This window comes from Cornus florida, unplaced genomic scaffold (genome assembly GCF_030987335.1).
Source record: "Cornus florida cultivar Cherokee Brave unplaced genomic scaffold, ASM3098733v1 CherokeeBrave_3.0.0_Hap2_Chr05, whole genome shotgun sequence".
Classification (NCBI taxonomy): Eukaryota; Viridiplantae; Streptophyta; class Magnoliopsida; order Cornales; family Cornaceae; genus Cornus; species Cornus florida.
This window is the reverse complement of record NW_026775575.1, coordinates 31,239,422-31,258,717: the sequence shown is the minus strand read 5'-3', so window position 1 is coordinate 31,258,717 and position 19,296 is coordinate 31,239,422. Positions and strand designations below refer to the sequence as shown.

Genomic DNA, 19,296 nt, shown 5'->3' with positions numbered 1-19,296 from the left:
CTTCTTTCCAATGGGCTTGGTCTTCTTCGGTGGATCCTCCGAGCTCGGCCCATTCTGTAGTGCTTTTGCATGGGCTGTATTTAAATTGTTTGCCTCGATGCCACGTCCGCGGACTACAACCGGCCCATATCACTTATTGTATCCTCAGTATATATATATATATATATATATATATATATATATATATATATATATATATATATATTAGTGGTATAAATTAAAAAGAAAAGAAAATATATTTTTAAAGCGGAACCCACCACCAAGCTTTACTTTGTGGCCAAGAGGCCACTTTGGTCTCATTCTCTCTCACTCTCCCGACCATGTCTCTCTCTTTCTCTTTTCTTGCCTTTTTTCTTTTTCTTTTCTTCTAAACTTCAAGTCTTGATTGCTCTTTAACCATAGGGAGTTTGATTGTGTCGTTTGCGGCAAATTAAAGAGCTCTTCAAGATCTACAATTTGATCGGACCCCCGGTTTGGGTTGTTACAGGTTTGCCACTTGCTAATAATCGGCTGCTGGTGACTGGTAATATTCTGGCAAACTTTGCTGCCGATTTTCTGGTAAAATTTCTTGTCTAGATCGGCAAGGTTGGCTAATTTCAGCACCAGGCTGATACTTTATCCAACTTTGTTGTTGATAAATCATCTGTTGTGATTGATTTACCACTCGCTAATAATCGGCTGCTGGAACTTGTCGATAATCGACTGTTGGCATCTACCTATAATCATTTGTTGGCGTCTGCCAATAATCAACAACTGGTTGCTGATAATTTTCTGGCCAACCATATAACATATTAGAATACTGATACATTGGCTAATATGATAGATCAGAATATTCGTACGTCGGTTGAGAAGCCGACTGCATATTTTTACTATAAATCAGTCACCTAGTGGGGTCCCACGGGGCGTGCCAAGAATGTTGACACTAAAATCAACTGGCTTAGCCGATTCTAAATTGATATGTTGCGAGCATGCTAGAACCAATTGTATGGTTCAAGTGTGTTTAGTCAATAATAGTCTCTTTGAGAATTTTGACTTTCAGGTTATGCGAAGAGAAAGAGAACAAATATACTCTTCTGTGAGTTCAGGATTGCCTTAATTAAAAGGATTTCTATTAGTGAATAAATATAGTAACAATTTGAGAATATAAAAGGGGGAAAGATATAAATAGAGAAGGTGATAGGGAGAAGAAATAGAGAGAGAGATAGAACGAGACTGAAATACAGAAGGAGAGAGATAGAAATAGCAAGGATGTTATATGAGGAAGGAGTTTGAGAAAGCAACAATAATAATAAAAGATTATGAGGGTGCTGGACCTCTTTCTCAGCATGCCTCTATGGTTATTTATAGAAAAATACGTAAACCAAGTTCTACACATAAGTATTTCACTTACATTACAACTCTATAATCCAACTAACTATAAATTTAAATTAAACTAAACTATGGATAACCACTAATATTTAACTAAGACCAACTAAAAGATAAATACTAGCATTTGATCCCTATTCAGTAACTAATTCAAATGTTTCTCCAATCTTCATCACTCTTACGTGAAATTCCAACTCTAATCCATGTGAAAAATACCATCCACCTGTAGTTCAAACACTTCCATGTCACTACTCATGCAATTTTACAAAAAAAGGTGTCAACACTCATGTCCTATTTTTTTGAGATTTATTCCTTTCTGGTTTCATGTTTTCTAGATTATTTCAAACAACTAGGTTGACCGAATTTTTTTTTTTTTTTTTTTTTTTTTTTTTTCACAAATTTAAGTTTGAGGTAATTTAAAAAAAAAAAAAACACTCGAGAAGTTGGAGTGCTGCTAAAAAGCAAGAGAATAAAATAATATCAAATATATCGAATCATATAAAGTAAAAATGCAAAAAAATACAAAAAAAAGAAAAAAAAGAAAAAGAAAAAATATGATAGTGTACAGTGTACAATTTCTAGATTAAAGAATATTCCCCCGTCTAAAAAGGTGAAAAGGACCAATGGTTTGGCTGACATAAATAAATTTGTGGACAGAGGGCCTTTGGCTCTTATATATGAATGAATAGTGAGTGATAAGCCCAAAGAATTAAGAAGAAGCTGTGACAATGCTGAGCCTCTCTTTCTGGCTATGCCTTCTGCTAAACTTAGTGGTACTTGTTTTCAGCGCAGAGAATTTTACCAGAGATGACTTTCCACCACCATCACTGTTCGTTTTTGGTGCAGGAACATCAGCGTTTCAGGTACTTTCAATTTGTTAAGTTTGCATGCTTATTTTTGTCTTTCTTTTCATATATATATATATATATATATATATATATATATATATATCTCTATAAAGAGCTTGTCCAGTGTACCAAGACTTCAATCATTGCGGGATCTAAAGTGGATTAGATGTATGTTTTCCATTTTAAAATGATCAAGGAGCAATCTTATTGTTGTCCCAATTCTGATCCATACACACACACACATATATATATATAATGCATATTCTTAATTTTTTTTATATATAGTAAGTTGAAAAAACAATTATTGTATACAAGAAATATGTTGAACTTTGTTATGTATGTGTATATATATACAAAGTTTGAAGGTGCTGAATCAGAAGATGGAAGAACTCCTAGCATTTGGGACACCTTTAGTTATCCTGTTGGTATATTTTCTTCTTTACCTCTTTGTACCTTTTTACGTATTTTTCTATTCTAGCAGTATCTTGGTTGTGACATTTCTTTCACTTTTGCGGGGTGTGATTGATATGTGAGTCCCAAAGTTAGTAAAATGCAGAGTTGCTATATTGTTTGGTACAATTATATTAACTATGTTGGGTCCAAATTAATCAAATTTCAGGAAATTTGCAAGGAGAGAAGGGGAAAAAGACATGCGATGGGTACCACAAGTACAAGGTGTATGCTTAGTCATATTCTTCAATTTTTTTTTTTCTTCCTTCTCCCCTCCAAGGTTAAATAATCCTTTTCAGCAGTAGCTAGTGTGGAAGAATATTATGATATATTTAATTACATCTATGAGTTCAAAATTTACTTTTGTTTCTAATGATCATGAAAAACTTGAGAAGCTATCATGTTCCAATTGATAATAAAAGTCATTTTCACATAAAAGCAACTAATTAAGAGGCCAATTGTAGAAATACTCCTGTTTCAATATTGTGAGCTTTCCAAACTATCATGTTCCAATTGGATGTTATTATGTTAATGTATTGTAAAACATGTTTACTTTTGGAAAAAAAAAATGTACTTTATAGGTTTTCACTTGATTGTGAAAGCTTTCAAAGATTGTTCCTTATGCTTCATTTGGTAGGAAGGAAAAAAATTGGATGAAAGAAAATTGGATGAAAGAAAATTGGATGGAAGGGAAGAGATTGTGTCATTCCCTCTTTTTGTTTGGTTGGATGGAAGAGAAGAGAATGAGATAATCCCATAATTTTTTTTGTTAGGAGAGAAGATAAGTGAGTGTTAATTATAAGGAAAGTTTTGTGATCTAAAAACATAATAGCCTTGCTTTTTTTTATTTTTATTTTATTATTTTATTTATTTATTTATTTTTTCACAGCATCTTGTGGAGGGATAAAAATTTGTGAAGGAGGAAGGATGACTCATCCATCCTCTTTTCTCTTCTGTTCTTGCCTCCTTTCTACCAAACAAGGAAAGTTTGTTTCTTCCTTCTTATCTTCCCTCCACTTCTCTTTCTTCCTTCTTACCAAACGGAGCATAATAATTAAAATTTCTATGGCATACCATCATGCTGAGCAAGTGGTAGTACAATTCAATGCCTTCTAAGTTCTGTGTCTTATCGGCAACATCCAAATAGAATTAGCAGAAACACACTAGATCTTATAGATATTCGCTTTCACTTTTTGTTCAATCTTGAATTAATGCATGGTTCTGTTAAAGATATAATTTATAGTCAATGGACAAGCAGTAATGTACTTTTTCTGTAATACCCCGTAATTAATTAAAGAGTTTAGTGTATTTAAATTCAATTATGTGTGGATTCCTGTACCTATTATTGTGCATGCTTCATTGTTATATTAAGTTCATTAAATGGTGCATGTAAATTAATTGTGTATGTTAAAATAGTAAATTTATTCATTTAATTGTGCATGTATTATTATAATTAATTTTATTTGTTGATTATGTTTAATTAAGCAATATTAGTTAATTAGAATATTATATTTGTGTTATAAAGTATTATGATGATATAATTTTTTTTATTTTGTAATAACAATAATAATAATTATATTAGTTTAATAATAATAATAATAATAATATAATAATAATAATAATAAAAGTTTAGTAATAATAATAATAATAGTTATAATAATAATAATAATAGTATTAAACCAATGTCATGATGAAATTTGAGATTAGGATAGGATTGCATCAATGTTTATAGGTGGAATTGAAGCCTTATGGTTGGGAGGATGGTTAGTTGATGAAAAAATAAGATATTTGTAATATTTATATTATATATTTTGTATATAAATTAACTAGCTTGCCTTAGAAGAAAATAAAGGGAGTTAGAAGCAAAGTATAAATTCTAGAGAGCTATTTTATAAGAGTGAAAGGAAAAGAGAAAGAGAAAGAAGCTTGGACCGGTGTAGGCAATTTTACCCGACTACGCGCAGACTGGCGGATTTATTTTAAATCCAAAAAGGCAAGTTATTATCTACTTTTCCCCTTTGAATTAATAAATTAATTGTTTAGCTTATTTTTATGCATAGAGCCAAGGTTAGGAGGTTAATAAATAATTAATTTTATTTTATTAAATTAATGGAATTTTAATTATATAGGATGGTATATATTTATTTAATGTCCTATGAAATTAATAATGGCTAAAAATAATTAAATAAGACTTTAGGGATTTTTCTAGAATTTTCTAGATTTTTCCGAGCATTTTCTGCAATTTCCGGCGACCTTCCGGCGAGTTTTTCGGTCGCCGGCAGTGGGGGAGACGACCGGAGTGATCCGGTGCGACGCGGCGCACCATAGTAGGGTGTACGCGCGCATCCTGGCCATTAATGGAGTCTGATTGATCCGGTGCATCGCGGTCCATGATACCGCGGTACACCCGGATCTGTGGGCGTTGGATGGAGGGAAGATAGGGTGAGATGATCCGGTGTGACGCGCATGTAGGAAAGGGGATGCAGCCAACCAACCGGAGGACGCCACGTCAGCAGGAAGCCATCAACGCGCGCGTGGCAGCGCGTGCGCGCGCATGGGACTCTCCAGACGCGCGTGGGAGCGCGTGGCTCATGCCAGACGCGCGTGGAGGCGCGTGGGAGAGTGGGGAAGGTTGGGCTGTGCGTGGGGAGGCTCTGGGAGGCGCGTAAGGGCGCGTGTGGGGTCCCTACAGCTGCTGGAAATTACCAGAATACCCCTAGGGCCTGTTTTGTAAATTCCAGAACCTTAAACTTGGATTTTTAGGTACTGTGTTGGTAATTACGGGTTTAACGGGCCACGAAATTATTATTTTAACACCCGTTACTTATTCCTATGACCGATTAATCTTTTCTAAGCATTTATTGGCTCGTTCTCAGTACGGATACTAATGTGGCTTATTTAACGACATTGTTAAATATAAATAGTGTTATTATCGTATTAAATGGTATCAAACATTACTGTTAAATTAAATAAGGCCATGGTTTTAGTCAGATAAATTATCCATGATATCTTATGGGATGTTTATACTGTTAATTGATATTTAAACCATGATTATTATGCTGTGTGCATTTCAGGAAATAAATGGACTGTTTAATTATGTCGCATTTATATTATATGGATGTGTTGCCATATAGAACCATATGAGCTGGCTAATAAGTTTAGACTCATTTATACCTTATGCATTCGTTGCGATAGACAGATGTGTGGCTGTCGGGGTATGTGGTTTAATATTATTGGCATGTGTTGCCTAACTGACATACTCGGTATATTTATTAATATTATTGGCATGTGTTGCCTAAATTGACATTCTCGGTATATTTATTAATATTGTTGGCATGTGTTGCCTAATTTATATGCTCAGTATATTCATCAGTACTTTGTGAGGTGTTATCACTGTGTAGTTCGTTATAGTCTGTGTTGTCAGTACCGTGCACCATGTATAATAGCTGATTTCCCGGGTAGGGAAAGGCGACACTTAACCACCTAGTGTGAGTCTAAGTGATCACCGTCTATTCTGGTTGAGGTCATGTTATACATCGGATAGTTCCCATAGGATGTATACAGATATAGTACTCATCCGATTCATAATGATTAATTTATTTGATTCTCTGATTTGGGTCATAGTAGAGAGGACTTGCTCGTGGGGTTGACCCACCATTGTTGTTATTTCAGGATACGGTCAGTATCCGTTTCAAGGCTGAGGTTAGCAGTGTGGGACCATCATCCGAACTCATCTACTCTTACGATCCAGTGCAGGGTAGAAGTTTTATGTAATACTTCAGTTTCAGTTTTTATTTACTTTTGACGTTGAACTCTCAGGGTTATATTTAGGGATCCCTGACGTAGGATTTCCAAGTTGTAATGAAGTACTGTATTAAATAAAGGACGGATGGATGTTGTATTATTTAATGTTTCTTTCCTGTCTAAATTCTTTTATTTCCATCATTTTGTATTCCATGCTTGTATATTGCCAATTGTTTTTGATATCCCTCGTTTTTCGTGTATAAGCCTGATCAACTTATGCGTGGAAACTGTGGGGGTGTTACAGTTGGTATCAGAGCATTCCAGGTTCGAGTGTCTTAGGGATCTGTGATTACTATACTTCCGCGTTGTGTATTCTGATAATTAGAGCCTAAGTATTAGTGTTCTTTGTATTCTTTTAGTCGGTCCATTATAATGTACGGACGTTAGATTTTTCTGAATTTAAAAGAAGGATGTCTCGGCGTGGGACAAGGAATGCGAACCGTCATCGCAGTATTTCCCCCACTCAAAATGAGAATCAGGAATTTTCTCCTCAAGTTGCTGATATCATTGCACGAGCTGTGGCAGCAGGAGTAGCATCTGCTCTACGAAACCAGCAACCTCCTCCGATAGTACCTGTTCCTGAACCAGTGGCACAGCCAATGTCATGGGACAAAGTTCGTCACTCGTTCATCCGGGGGAATCCACCGACATTTGCAGGGTCCACAGATGTCCTGTTAGCATATCAGTGGAAACAGGAGAGCGAGCGTCATCTTCGGATGGTAATCTGTACCGAAGTGCAGAAACAGATGCTAGCTACGTTTATGCTGATAGGCAATGCATTGCAGTGGTGGGAGTCTATTACTACTGTCGAAGACAGGACCAGATTGACTTATGCTGAATTTCAGACTCGCTTTGACGACAAGTATTTTCCTATGTCAGTAAGATCAGCGATGAAGACTGAATTTCTGGATCTGCAACAGGAAGATATGACTGTGGCTGAGTATGAACAGAAGTTCATTAATCTGTCATTATTTGCACCAGAGGAGGTCAATACGGAAGAAAAGAAGCGAGACCGCTTTGTGAAGGGGTTGATATGGCCGATTAAAGTGGTGATCTTAGGTAGTCCGGCATATACTACTTATATCCAGGTGGTTAATGCCGCCTTACAGCACTGCCAGATGAGGAGTGATTACCGGAAGTCCAAGGGAGATAAGCGGACTAACCGAGACTACCAGACAGTGGAGAAAGGAAGCAGCAGTGGTGCCAAGTCCAATGATCGGGGCAGATTTCAAGGACATCAACCTTGGAAGAAAAACAAAGGAAACCCAGATGTGCAGAGGGATGGAGTCCCTAATCAGGGTAGACAAGGTGGGATACCTCAGACCGGACAGGAACAGTGGTCGGGAAATCAACAGAGAAGGCAGACAGGTCCTTTTACGGGACGTTGTTATCACTGTAGAGAGATTGGGCATCCGGCCAAGATGTGTCCCAAAGCTAAGCAGGGACAGTATGGGCAGCCGAGACCTAATCAGCCGTTTCCTCTACCGGCCCCACCGATGCCACGTGGGCAAGTTCAAAATGTTCCGGCACTTCCAGCACCACCATTTCCTCCGGGGCAACCTCCACAGCAATTGCATCATGGCAGAGTTTATAACTTCATGCCACATAATGCGCAGGCTCCTCAGGCTATTGAGGGTATGTTTTCTATACATGGTAGAACTGCTCGTATACTATTTGACACTGGTGCATCACATTCTTTTGTGTCTAGATCTTTTGTTATCTTATCTGGTATGACGACTCAGTTATGTGACCAACCTCTTAATATTTATACACCATTGGGAGTTGGCGCAATTTTACGAGAGTATAGCGGTGATATCCTTGTAGATATGGGCCGGCTTCGATTTCTTGCAAATTTGTTAGTGTTAGATATGCATTCGTATGATGTTATACTTGGGATGGACTGGTTATCTCAGTACCATGCTCAGGTTAACTGTTACGAAAAGTCTATTGTATTTTCTATACCAGGACAGGAGATGTATCTTCTCGTTGTACCACAACCTGATAGAGGGCCTAGCACTTATTTATTCGTTCTTGAGGAGGACTCACAGGAAGCGACTGCGGTATCTCTTGACAGCATCCCGGTAGTACAGGAATTCCAGGATGTATTCCAGGAAATTCCAGGCTTGCCACCGAGTCGAGAGATAGACTTTGTTATTGATTTAGCTCCAGGCACTACGCCTATTGCTAAGGTGCCGTACAGAATGGCACCAGTGGAGATGCGAGAGTTGAAAGATCAAATTCAACAGTTGCTCAGCCAGGGATTTATTCGCAGGAGTACTTCACCATGGGGAGCACCAGTACTGTTTGTCAAGAAGAAGGATGGATCTCTTCGTCTTTGTATTGATTACAGAGAACTGAACAAGGTCACTGTTCGCAACAAGTACCCGTTGCCCAGAATTGATGACCTGTTTGATCAGTTGAAGGGAGCTACTTACTTCTCAAAGATCGATTTAAGGTCTGGTTATCATCAGCTACAAGTCAGAGAACAAGATGTTCCAAAGACAGCATTTCTCACGAGGTACGGATCTTATGAGTTTCGTGTTATGCCTTTCGGTTTAACGAACGCTCCAGCTGTCTTTATGGACTTGATGAATAGAGTATTCAGAGAATACTTAGATCAGTTTGTCATTGTTTTCATTGACGATATTCTGGTTTACTCTAAGTCGGAGAAGGACCATGCCAGACATTTATGCACAGTATTGCAGACACTTCGAGAACATTAGTTATTTGCGAAGTTTGAGAAGTGTGAATTTTGGCAGAAAGAGGTCAAATTTCTGGGACATGTAGTGTCAGAAGAAGGGTTAGCAGTAGATCCAGCCAAGGTTGCGGCCGTTATGGAGTAGGGACAGCCTACCTCACCGACAGAGATTCGCAGTTTTCTGGGATTGGCGGGGTATTATCGCCGGTTCATCCAGGGATTTTCCAAAATTGCGGGTCCACTTACTCATCTGACTAAGAAGAATGTACCATTTGTATGGGATGATTCTTGTCAGACTGCTTTTGCTGAATTGAAGAGTAAGTTAACTTCTGCACCTGTCTTAGCCACACCTCAGAGTGGAATCGAGTATTTAGTATTTACCGACGCTTCTCTGAGGGGTTTGGGTTGTGTGTTAATGCAAGAAGAGCGACCAGTTTCTTATGGGTCTAGGAAACTTAAGCCTCATGAGCTTAATTACCCGACTCACGACCTAGAGCTCGCCGCAGTGGTTTTTGCCTTGCGTATTTGGAGACATTATCTTTTGGGGGAGACTTTTCGATTGTTTAGCGATCATAAGAGTCTACAGTATTTGTTCACACAGAGGGAACTGAATATGAGACAGCGCAGATGGTTGGAATTCGTGAAAGACTATCACTTCTCTATTCAGTATCATCCAGGGAAAGCGAATGTTGTAGCAGACGCACTCAGCCGCCGACCCTATGTCAGCCTTTCAGCTTTGTTTACAACAGAGTGGGATGCTTTGAAGACGGTTGATGAGTTAGCAGACGCTTTTATGGCATGTGTGGTAGTAACTCCTTCTATCATTCATCAGGTCATTCAAGCGCAACTCTCAGATCAACAGTGTATTGATCGGGTTTCGGAGTTAGCCTCCGGAGATGTTCCTTTTTATTCTATAGGGACTGATGGAGGATTGAGGTACAAGGGACGTTTAATTGTGCCTTCAGCTGACAATTTGAGAAATGTTGTGATGAGAGAGACACACACTTCTCAGTTCTCGGTACATCCAGGGGGAGATAAGATGTATCAGGACATGAAACGCCAGTTTTGGTGGGCCGGCATGAAAAGAGATATAGCTATCTTTGTCTCTAAATGTAGCACCTGTCAGATGATTAAGATTGATCATCAGAGACCGCCAGGATCGTTACAGCCACTTCCCATACCAGAATGGAAAAGGGAAAGTATTTCCATGGACTTTATAGAGGGATTACCTACTTCACAGCATAATCACAACTCTATTTGGGTCATTGTTGATAGATTGACCAAGTCCGCTCACTTTCTGCCTGTTCGGTCAAACTTTACGTCAGAACAGTATGCTAAGTTGTATATTGCAGAAATGGTGAAACTTCATGGTGTACCATTGTCCATCGTATCAGATAGAGATCCGAAGTTTGTCTCAGGATTTTGGAGAAGCTTTCAGCAGGCTTTGGGTACAGAACTTTATCTTAGCACTGCTTATCATCCTCAAACAGATGGACAGACTGAGCGAGTTAATCAGATTTTAGAAGACATGTTGCGGGCATGTGTCCTTGATTTTAAGGGCAATTGGGAGAAATATTTGCCGCTTTCAGAGTTTGCGTATAACAATAGTTATCAGAAAACTATTGGTATGGCACCATTTGAGGCTTTGTACGGTAGACCGTGTAGGTCTCTTGTCTGTTGGCTTGGAGTTGGTGAGAACAACTTTCTGGGTCCTGAATTTATTAAGGACACGTCAGAAAAGATCGCTATCATTAGGGATCGGATGCGTACAGCTCAAAGCAGACAGAAAAGTTATGCTGACCGTCGAACTCGTGCTTTGGAGTTTAAGGTTGGTGATCAGGTTTTGCTTAAGGTTTCTCTTACGAAGGGAGTAATGCGGTTTGGGTCAAAGGGTAAGTTATCGCCTCGTTTTGTGGGTCCTTTTATGATTACAGATCGGATTGGGGCAGTAGCTTATCGTCTGGCTCTACCAGATAATCTTCATAGGGTACATAATGTTTTTCATGTATCTATGCTGCGAAAATTTCTACGGGACGAAGATCGATATCAACACATTGATGTGGGTGAGATTGAGTTGCAACCTGATGCAACCTATTTGGAACAACCTTACTGTATTCTCGATCGTAGGAATCAGATACTGCGCACGAAGACTATTCTATTAGTACGTGTACAGTGGAGTCATCATAGTGCTACAGAGTCTACTTGGGAACGGGAAGATATTATCCGTGCCAAGTATCCAGAGCTCTTTAATACAGGTATGTAGTGAATTTCGGGGACGAAATTCCGTTATTAGGGGGGGAGAATGTAATACCCCGTAATTAATTAAAGAGTTTAGTGTATTTAAATTCAATTATGTGTGGATTCCTGTACCTATTATTGTGCATGCTTCATTGTTATATTAAGTTCATTAAATGGTGCATGTAAATTAATTGTGTATGTTAAAATAGTAAATTTATTCATTTAATTGTGCATGTATTATTATAATTAATTTTATTTGTTGATTATGTTTAATTAAGCAATATTAGTTAATTAGAATATTATATTTGTGTTATAAAGTATTATGATGATATAATTTTTTTTATTTTGTAATAACAATAATAATAATTATATTAGTTTAATAATAATAATAATAATATAATAATAATAATAATAATAAAAGTTTAGTAATAATAATAATAATAGTTATAATAATAATAATAATAGTATTAAACCAATGTCATGATGAAATTTGAGATTAGGATAGGATTGCATCAATGTTTATAGGTGGAATTGAAGCCTTATGGTTGGGAGGATGGTTAGTTGATGAAAAAATAAGATATTTGTAATATTTATATTATATATTTTGTATATAAATTAACTAGCTTGCCTTAGAAGAAAATAAAGGGAGTTAGAAGCAAAGTATAAATTCTAGAGAGCTATTTTATAAGAGTGAAAGGAAAAGAGAAAGAGAAAGAAGCTTGGACCGGTGTAGGCAATTTTACCCGACTACGCGCAGACCGGCGGATTTATTTTAAATCCAAAAAGGCAAGTTATTATCTACTTTTCCCCTTTGAATTAATAAATTAATTGTTTAGCTTATTTTTATGCATAGAGCCAAGGTTAGGAGGTTAATAAATAATTAATTTTATTTTATTAAATTAATGGAATTTTAATTATATAGGATGGTATATATTTATTTAATGTCCTATGAAATTAATAATGGCTAAAAATAATTAAATAAGACTTTAGGGATTTTTCTAGAATTTTCTAGATTTTTCCGAGCATTTTCTGCAATTTCCGGCGACCTTCCGGCGAGTTTTCCGGTCGCCGGCAGTGGGGGAGACGACCGGAGTGATCCGGTGCGACGCGGCGCACCATAGTAGGGTGTACGCGCACATCCTGGCCATTAATGGAGTCTGATTGATCCGGTGCATCGCGGTCCATGATACCGCGGTACACCCGGATCTGTGGGCGTTGGATGGAGGGAAGATAGGGTGAGATGATCCGGTGTGACGCGCATGTAGGAAAGGGGATGCAGCCAACCAACCGGAGGACGCCACGTCAGCAGGAAGCCATCAACGCGCGCGTGGGACTCTCCAGACGCGCGTGGGAGCGCGTGGCTCATGCCAGACGCGCGTGGAGGCGCGTGGGAGAGTGGGGAAGGTTGGGCTGCGCGTGGGGAGGCTCTGGGAGGCGCGTAAGGGCGCGTGTGGGGTCCCTACAGCTGCTGGAAATTACCAGAATACCCCTAGGGCCTGTTTTGTAAATTCCAGAACCTTAAACTTGGATTTTTAGGTACTGTGTTGGTAATTACGGGTTTAACGGGCCACGAAATTATTATTTTAACACCCGTTACTTATTCCTATGACCGATTAATCTTTTCTAAGCATTTATTGGCTCGTTCTCAGTACGGATACTAATGTGGCTTATTTAACGACATTGTTAAATATAAATAGTGTTATTATCGTATTAAATGGTATCAAACATTACTGTTAAATTAAATAAGGCCATGGTTTTAGTCAGATAAATTATCCATGATATCTTATGGGATGTTTATACTGTTAATTGATATTTAAACCATGATTATTATGCTGTGTGCATTTCAGGAAATAAATGGACTGTTTAATTATGTCGCATTTATATTATATGGATGTATTGCCATATAGAACCATATGAGCTGGCTAATAAGTTTAGACTCATTTATACCTTATGCATTCGTTGCGATAGACAGATGTGTGGCTGTCGGGGTATGTGGTTTAATATTATTGGCATGTGTTGCCTAACTGACATACTCGGTATATTTATTAATATTATTGGCATGTGTTGCCTAAATTGACATTCTCGGTATATTTATTAATATTGTTGGCATGTGTTGCCTAATTTATATGCTCAGTATATTCATCAGTACTTTGCGAGGTGTTATCACTGTGTAGTTCGTTATAGTCTGTGTTGTCAGTACCGTGCACCATGTATAATAGCTGATTTCCCGGGTAGGGAAAGGCGACACTTAACCACCTAGTGTGAGTCTAAGTGATCACCGTCTATTCTGGTTGAGGTCATGTTATACATCGGATAGTTCCCATAGGATGTATACAGATATAGTACTCATCCGATTCATAATGATTAATTTATTTGATTCTCTGATTTGGGTCATAGTAGAGAGGACTTGCTCGTGGGGTTGACCCACCATTGTTGTTATTTCAGGATACGGTCAGTATCCGTTTCAAGGCTGAGGTTAGCAGTGTGGGACCATCATCCGAACTCATCTACTCTTACGATCCAGTGCAGGGTAGAAGTTTTATGTAATACTTCAGTTTCAGTTTTTATTTACTTTTGACGTTGAACTCTCAGGGTTATATTTAGGGATCCCTGACGTAGGATTTCCAAGTTGTAATGAAGTACTGTATTAAATAAAGGACGGATGGATGTTGTATTATTTAATGTTTCTTTCCTGTCTAAATTCTTTTATTTCCATCATTTTGTATTCCATGCTTGTATATTGCCAATTGTTTTTGATATCCCTCGTTTTTCGTGTATAAGCCTGATCAACTTATGCGTGGAAACTGTGGGGGTGTTACATTTTCTTCGTTAACTTCACACAATGATGAGGAGTTAATATAGATGTCATCTATCTGGTGTGTGCTCCAATATACATGAATGCTTCCATTTATCTCTTGCAGGAGGATGTCCAGCTCATGGCGGATACAGGTTTGGAGGCCTATAGATTTTCCATCTCATGGTCAAGACTTATCCCTAGTATGATCACCAAACTCATGTCTCAATTAACTGAACAAACATAAAGCAATTTTTTGGTTCTTTTTCTCACCCTTGTGCTCGCCTTCTTTGTCAGATGGAAGAGGACCTGTCAATCCAAAGGGTTTAGAATATTACAACAACCTCATCAATGAACTTACTAGCCATGGTTACAGCCAATTTACATCAGTCATAAATCTCATTATAACTTTTTGGTTTTCATTTTTGACATCTTTATTCTCGTGACAGGAATACAGTTACATGTTACATTATCACACTCTGATCTACCACAGGTTCTTGAGGATGAATATGGAGGTTATCTCAGCCGAAAAATTGTGTATGATCCTCAGTTCTCATATTACTTTTAGTTCATTCAAATATTATACTTGTGGTATATGGCTTCAACAAAGGACAACATGCGCAATTCCATGTGTGCGCAGTAAAGACTTCACAGAGTATGCTGGTGTCTGCTTTAGAGAATTTGGAGATAGGGTTTTGCATTGGAATACCTTCAACGAGGCCAATATATTTATAGTGGGTGGTTATGATCTGGGAATAACACCTCCCCAGCGTTGCTCTCCCCCGTTTGGGTTCAACTGTGCTAGAGGTAACTCCTCAACTGAGCCATATATTGCTGCTCATAATATTCTGCTGGCACACGCATCCGCTGCAAGATTGTACAAGGACAAGTACCAGGTATTATATGAGCTTCTTCTTGCATTAACTAACGAGTCTATTGTGCATGACTACATGAGTTTCAACTCAAACCCTTCTCCAATATTTAACTTTCTAAAGCCAAATCTTCCAATTCAGATAAAATTGGATTTATATCTACTTGTTAATTTAGAACATAAATCAATTTTGACAATAATTTTTTTCTTTTAATCCCGGCAAATATTAGAACCCGTTATGACAAAAAGAAATATCACACAAATGTGTATGATTATTAGAGCAACATGTCATGATGCAGGACAGGCAACATGGATTCATAGGAATAAATCTCTATACTATTGGGTTTTTTCCTTATACAAATGCAACTGAAGATTTGATTGCAACCCAGAGAGCCAATGCGTTTTTTATTGGATGGTGAGTCATAAACCATAAATATAGATAAAATGACGTCTATATCTCTTTGATGTTCATATATCAATGCATAATGGCACTGAAAACGAATATTTGACTTGGGTTTTGGGGATATTTTTTGTTTGTGAAAGCCACCCTTAGGTTATTGTTTCTGTTGAATTTATATTGCAGGTTTGCCAATCCCTTGGTATTTGGTGATTATCCTGACATAGTAGAGAAAAATGTGGGCAAAAGATTACCAGTCTTCACCAAACTTGAATCCGAACAAGTCAAGGACTCATTTGACTTCATAGGATTGAATCACTACACCACATCATACATCAAGGACAACCCCAGCAGCCTGAAGATGGATATTAGGGACTTCAATGCAGACATTGCTGTAGAATTGATAGGTAAGTACTCAGTATACTTGATAAGCTGATAAAAGAATACTTGTGATCTCGATATAAACTTGGATGAGCCAACTGTGGAACTCTGCTGAGACAAATAGACTGACAGAAAATAGGAAAAGATGAAATCATGTGAACCCCAATATCATTGCTTATTTAGTAGGCTTTTATACCATTGTTCATCAATCAATTATACAACCGTTAAAATGGATTAATGGAATTGACTGATTTTTTTCTGTTTTTGTAGTTAAAGGAGATGCTTCAATGACAGATGAGGTGAGGATTCAAACAAAATTTTATGAAGTTGGTTATTTACATTTCAGAGTTTATACACTTCATTCTTAATCAGTTTATTTGATGCAGTATCCTGTTCTGCCCTATGGCCTGGTTGAAGTTCTAGAGTATTTCAAGCAAAATTATGGCAACCCCCCTATTTACATCCATGAAAATGGTCTCTCTCTCTCCCTCTCTCTCTCTATATATATATATTATGTATATGTCTCCAGGTTGTGTCTAATTCGACGTAGTGGTAGGCTGTCTTCAAATGAGGTGCAGGACATATTTTTCATCTATTGTTATGCATCTAGTACACACTAAAGAATCACCTATGAAAGATCAATATGATTCTTTTTCGAGCATCTCACTTTCATTTTTCGGTATTTCTGGTTACATTGTCAAATGCAAGGACTAGAATTATTTAGTTATTTTGTTAAAAAAGAGGATTCACTCGATAGTATTCCAAAACACGTTGCTGTCCATGAAAGTGGCTGAAAAGTATTTCACTACAATAACTTGCCAGCTTCAAATAAGCTGTGACCTCAAAGGAGATTATTCAATATTACATTATTACTGGACTGCATAATAAATAAACCTACTATGACAATCATGCATGAGGAAGAAAATATGTTTTCACCATACGGTCCAAGCAATCCATGAAGCTTTATTCTTCATTTTACAATTCTACTACTCAGTGGTTATTGCATGTAGCATCTGGTTGAGCAACCTTTAATCGATCTTTTAATTTTTTAATTTTATTTTTTTTCCTTTTTCTTTTTTGTCCAATGTATCTGGTTGAGGAACCTTTAGTCGATCTATTTTCTCTCTCTTTGTTGTGATAATCTTATTGTTGAAACTCTTATTACTTGTTTGACAGGCCAACAAACACCATATAGTGTAGGATTAAATGATACATCAAGGATCAACTTTATACAAGGTTTCATTGGGGGTTTGCTTGATGCTGTAAGGTATGTCTACTTTACACCAAGTTGGATCTCATTCTCCTTTTGGCTTGAGGTTGTGGAAACTGAACTTTCTGAGTGAAAATACTTCAATAACAATAAGGACAGTCAAATATATATAGTGAATGTCTAGATGTTTCATGGAAATTGGTTTACTCAACTTTTTCCAGTGATTTACAAATTCATCCTTGCGGTTGGCATCATCGTAACAGATGGCGGCCATTATCACTGATGGTAAAATTCCGCTGTGGGCAAAGGAAGCTTCAGATGCACTCCTATTTGTATTTTGCTTTACAGAACTTACATCCCATAAGAAAAGAAAGTATAGTGTTAACCCTTTTAGACAAACTAGGGGAGAAGGGAACATGAAAAAAGAAAAAAAAAATGAAAAGACAGTTGTAACCCTCTCATCTTGTTTGGGAAAGAGATTGGACAAAAACGAAAAGAAAGAAATGTTTGTTATATCCAAAAAAAAAAAAAAAATAACCAGGGATTTTACTTTTGGAAAATATGGTAAAAAGGATAATAATTTTTCCTCTCCTTTCTGGATGGAAGGAAACTAAATTGGGCCTTTGGAGGGTCAATAATGTCCTTTTTCCTTTCCTTTCCTTCCTCGTTTTTAAACCAAAAATGACATGAACTTTCCCTCTTTTCCCTTTCCTTTATTCTCCTCATTTTTATGAATTTAATATGATTCTTTTATTTATATATTTTTATATTCCATTGTTGCAACTCTAGAAAGAACTTTGTTTCTTTTTCTTTTCATCTCATTTGTCTTGTTTTTGGTTTCTTTTGTTCTTTAATGTTGGAAGGAATGGATGCAATGCAAGAGGGTATTTTGTGTGGTCCTTTTTAGATTTATTTGAGTTACTGGGTGGCTCTCAGTTTAGCTTTGGTCTGTACTACGTGGATTTGGATGACAAGGATGTGAAAAGATACCCCAAGCTCTCTGCAAAATGGTACTCCAGGTTTTTAAAGGAAAGAAGCATCAAATCGGATGGAGCTATTGAAGTTGAGAAGAACATGTCTGGTATTTCTCAATCTCACCTTTCTCAATAGGTTCTATTTCGCATAATAGTATGTTGGTTTGGCTTCGTATTAATTAGTTACATTACTAGCTTAAATTATTTGTAATTTGTGATATTGCACGTACACTGAACCTTCTATAACTATTTATTGTGAGATTCTGCAATTTTGTGATTACATTAATGCTTACTTTTGAGAATATTCTTTTGTATAATAAAAGTAGGCATGTAAAATTGAAGAGAACCAAGAGGGGGGAAGGGGTGAATTGGTTCACTAAACCTTTTCTTTCTGAGAACTAATCTTTGTATATGTGTAAAATGAGAATAAGAGGGAGTTTACTGATGTTTACACAACTAAAAACTGAAACCCTAACTTTCACCAAGTGTTTGATGGAAGTTCACAACCACTGAAAGGCTCAATTGACACCAGTGGTTTTTACAAGGAAAAACCTCAAAGTAAGGTTAAAAAACCTTGGAGCTGTGGGAGCTCACCCAACCAATCCACTATGTATGCTTCAAGAACTCCCTGTCTCGCTCTCAAGCATACACACACCAAACTCACAACAAGGAGCATTCAACACTCCCCTGTTCACAACACCCCTAAGCTTGAACCAAACATCTCACAATCTCTAACAATGAAATGAAATACATCAAATATAGAAATTCAGCAAAGATAGCTTAGAGATACACAAATCACGACTTACATCAGTCATACTTTTGAAGCATTGAGGTGTGAATGGTCAACAATCAGCTCAACCTCCGTCCTTGCGGATTTCCTGCTGAAATAGCTTCATCTGTGAACCTTTCACTTGCTTGGATGGATTTCTGAGTGAATGAAAGCAGTGAGAATGGAATCAATGATGTTGAAGCTCTTCTATAGCAATACTGGCTTAATCTGCTGGTTTGACAAGTTGAAATGAGTTGCAGCTTGAAGGTATGAACCGAGAGACGGAAAATTGCTGAGAAAGAAGGAAAGAAAAGAGGAAGAGAAGGCCGGACCTGTGGAGGACGACGACAAGGTGGTCGGAGCTGCAAATCAGAATAGAGAAGCTTGCAGCGCATCGGTTTCATTTCGGAACCTTTAGGCAAGTTCTTTTCTAACTCTCCTCTTAGAACCCATAAGTTTAACACCTTGGGAATCAGAATATGTAGATTAAATTGCAT

The 19,296-nt window shown here is 37.4% G+C and overlaps 1 protein-coding gene across 4 annotated transcripts; it reads left to right on the top strand.

The window, feature by feature from the left end:
- Positions 1-2,052: 2,052 nt before the first annotated feature.
- LOC132306242 (beta-glucosidase 11-like) lies at positions 2,053-18,310 on the top strand. Of its 4 annotated transcripts, XM_059803565.1 has the most exons (13): positions 2,053-2,228; positions 2,572-2,638; positions 2,833-2,888; positions 14,325-14,400; positions 14,495-14,566; positions 14,647-14,734; positions 14,838-15,093; positions 15,368-15,483; positions 15,652-15,872; positions 16,117-16,145; positions 16,233-16,320; positions 17,023-17,113; positions 17,920-18,310. In XM_059803565.1, exons 1-13 carry the CDS (start codon positions 2,094-2,096, stop codon positions 18,164-18,166), a joined length of 1,542 nt encoding a protein of 513 aa, XP_059659548.1. In that variant the 5' UTR covers positions 2,053-2,093; the 3' UTR covers positions 18,167-18,310. The 4 variants fall into 4 exon arrangements, 3 of the variants coding, with proteins under 3 accessions (XP_059659548.1, XP_059659550.1, XP_059659549.1); XM_059803567.1 differs by lacking the exons at positions 2,053-2,228; positions 2,572-2,638; positions 2,833-2,888 and adding an exon at positions 13,849-13,933; XM_059803566.1 differs by lacking the exons at positions 2,053-2,228; positions 2,572-2,638; positions 2,833-2,888 and adding an exon at positions 13,928-13,946.
- Positions 18,311-19,296: the final 986 nt, after the last annotated feature.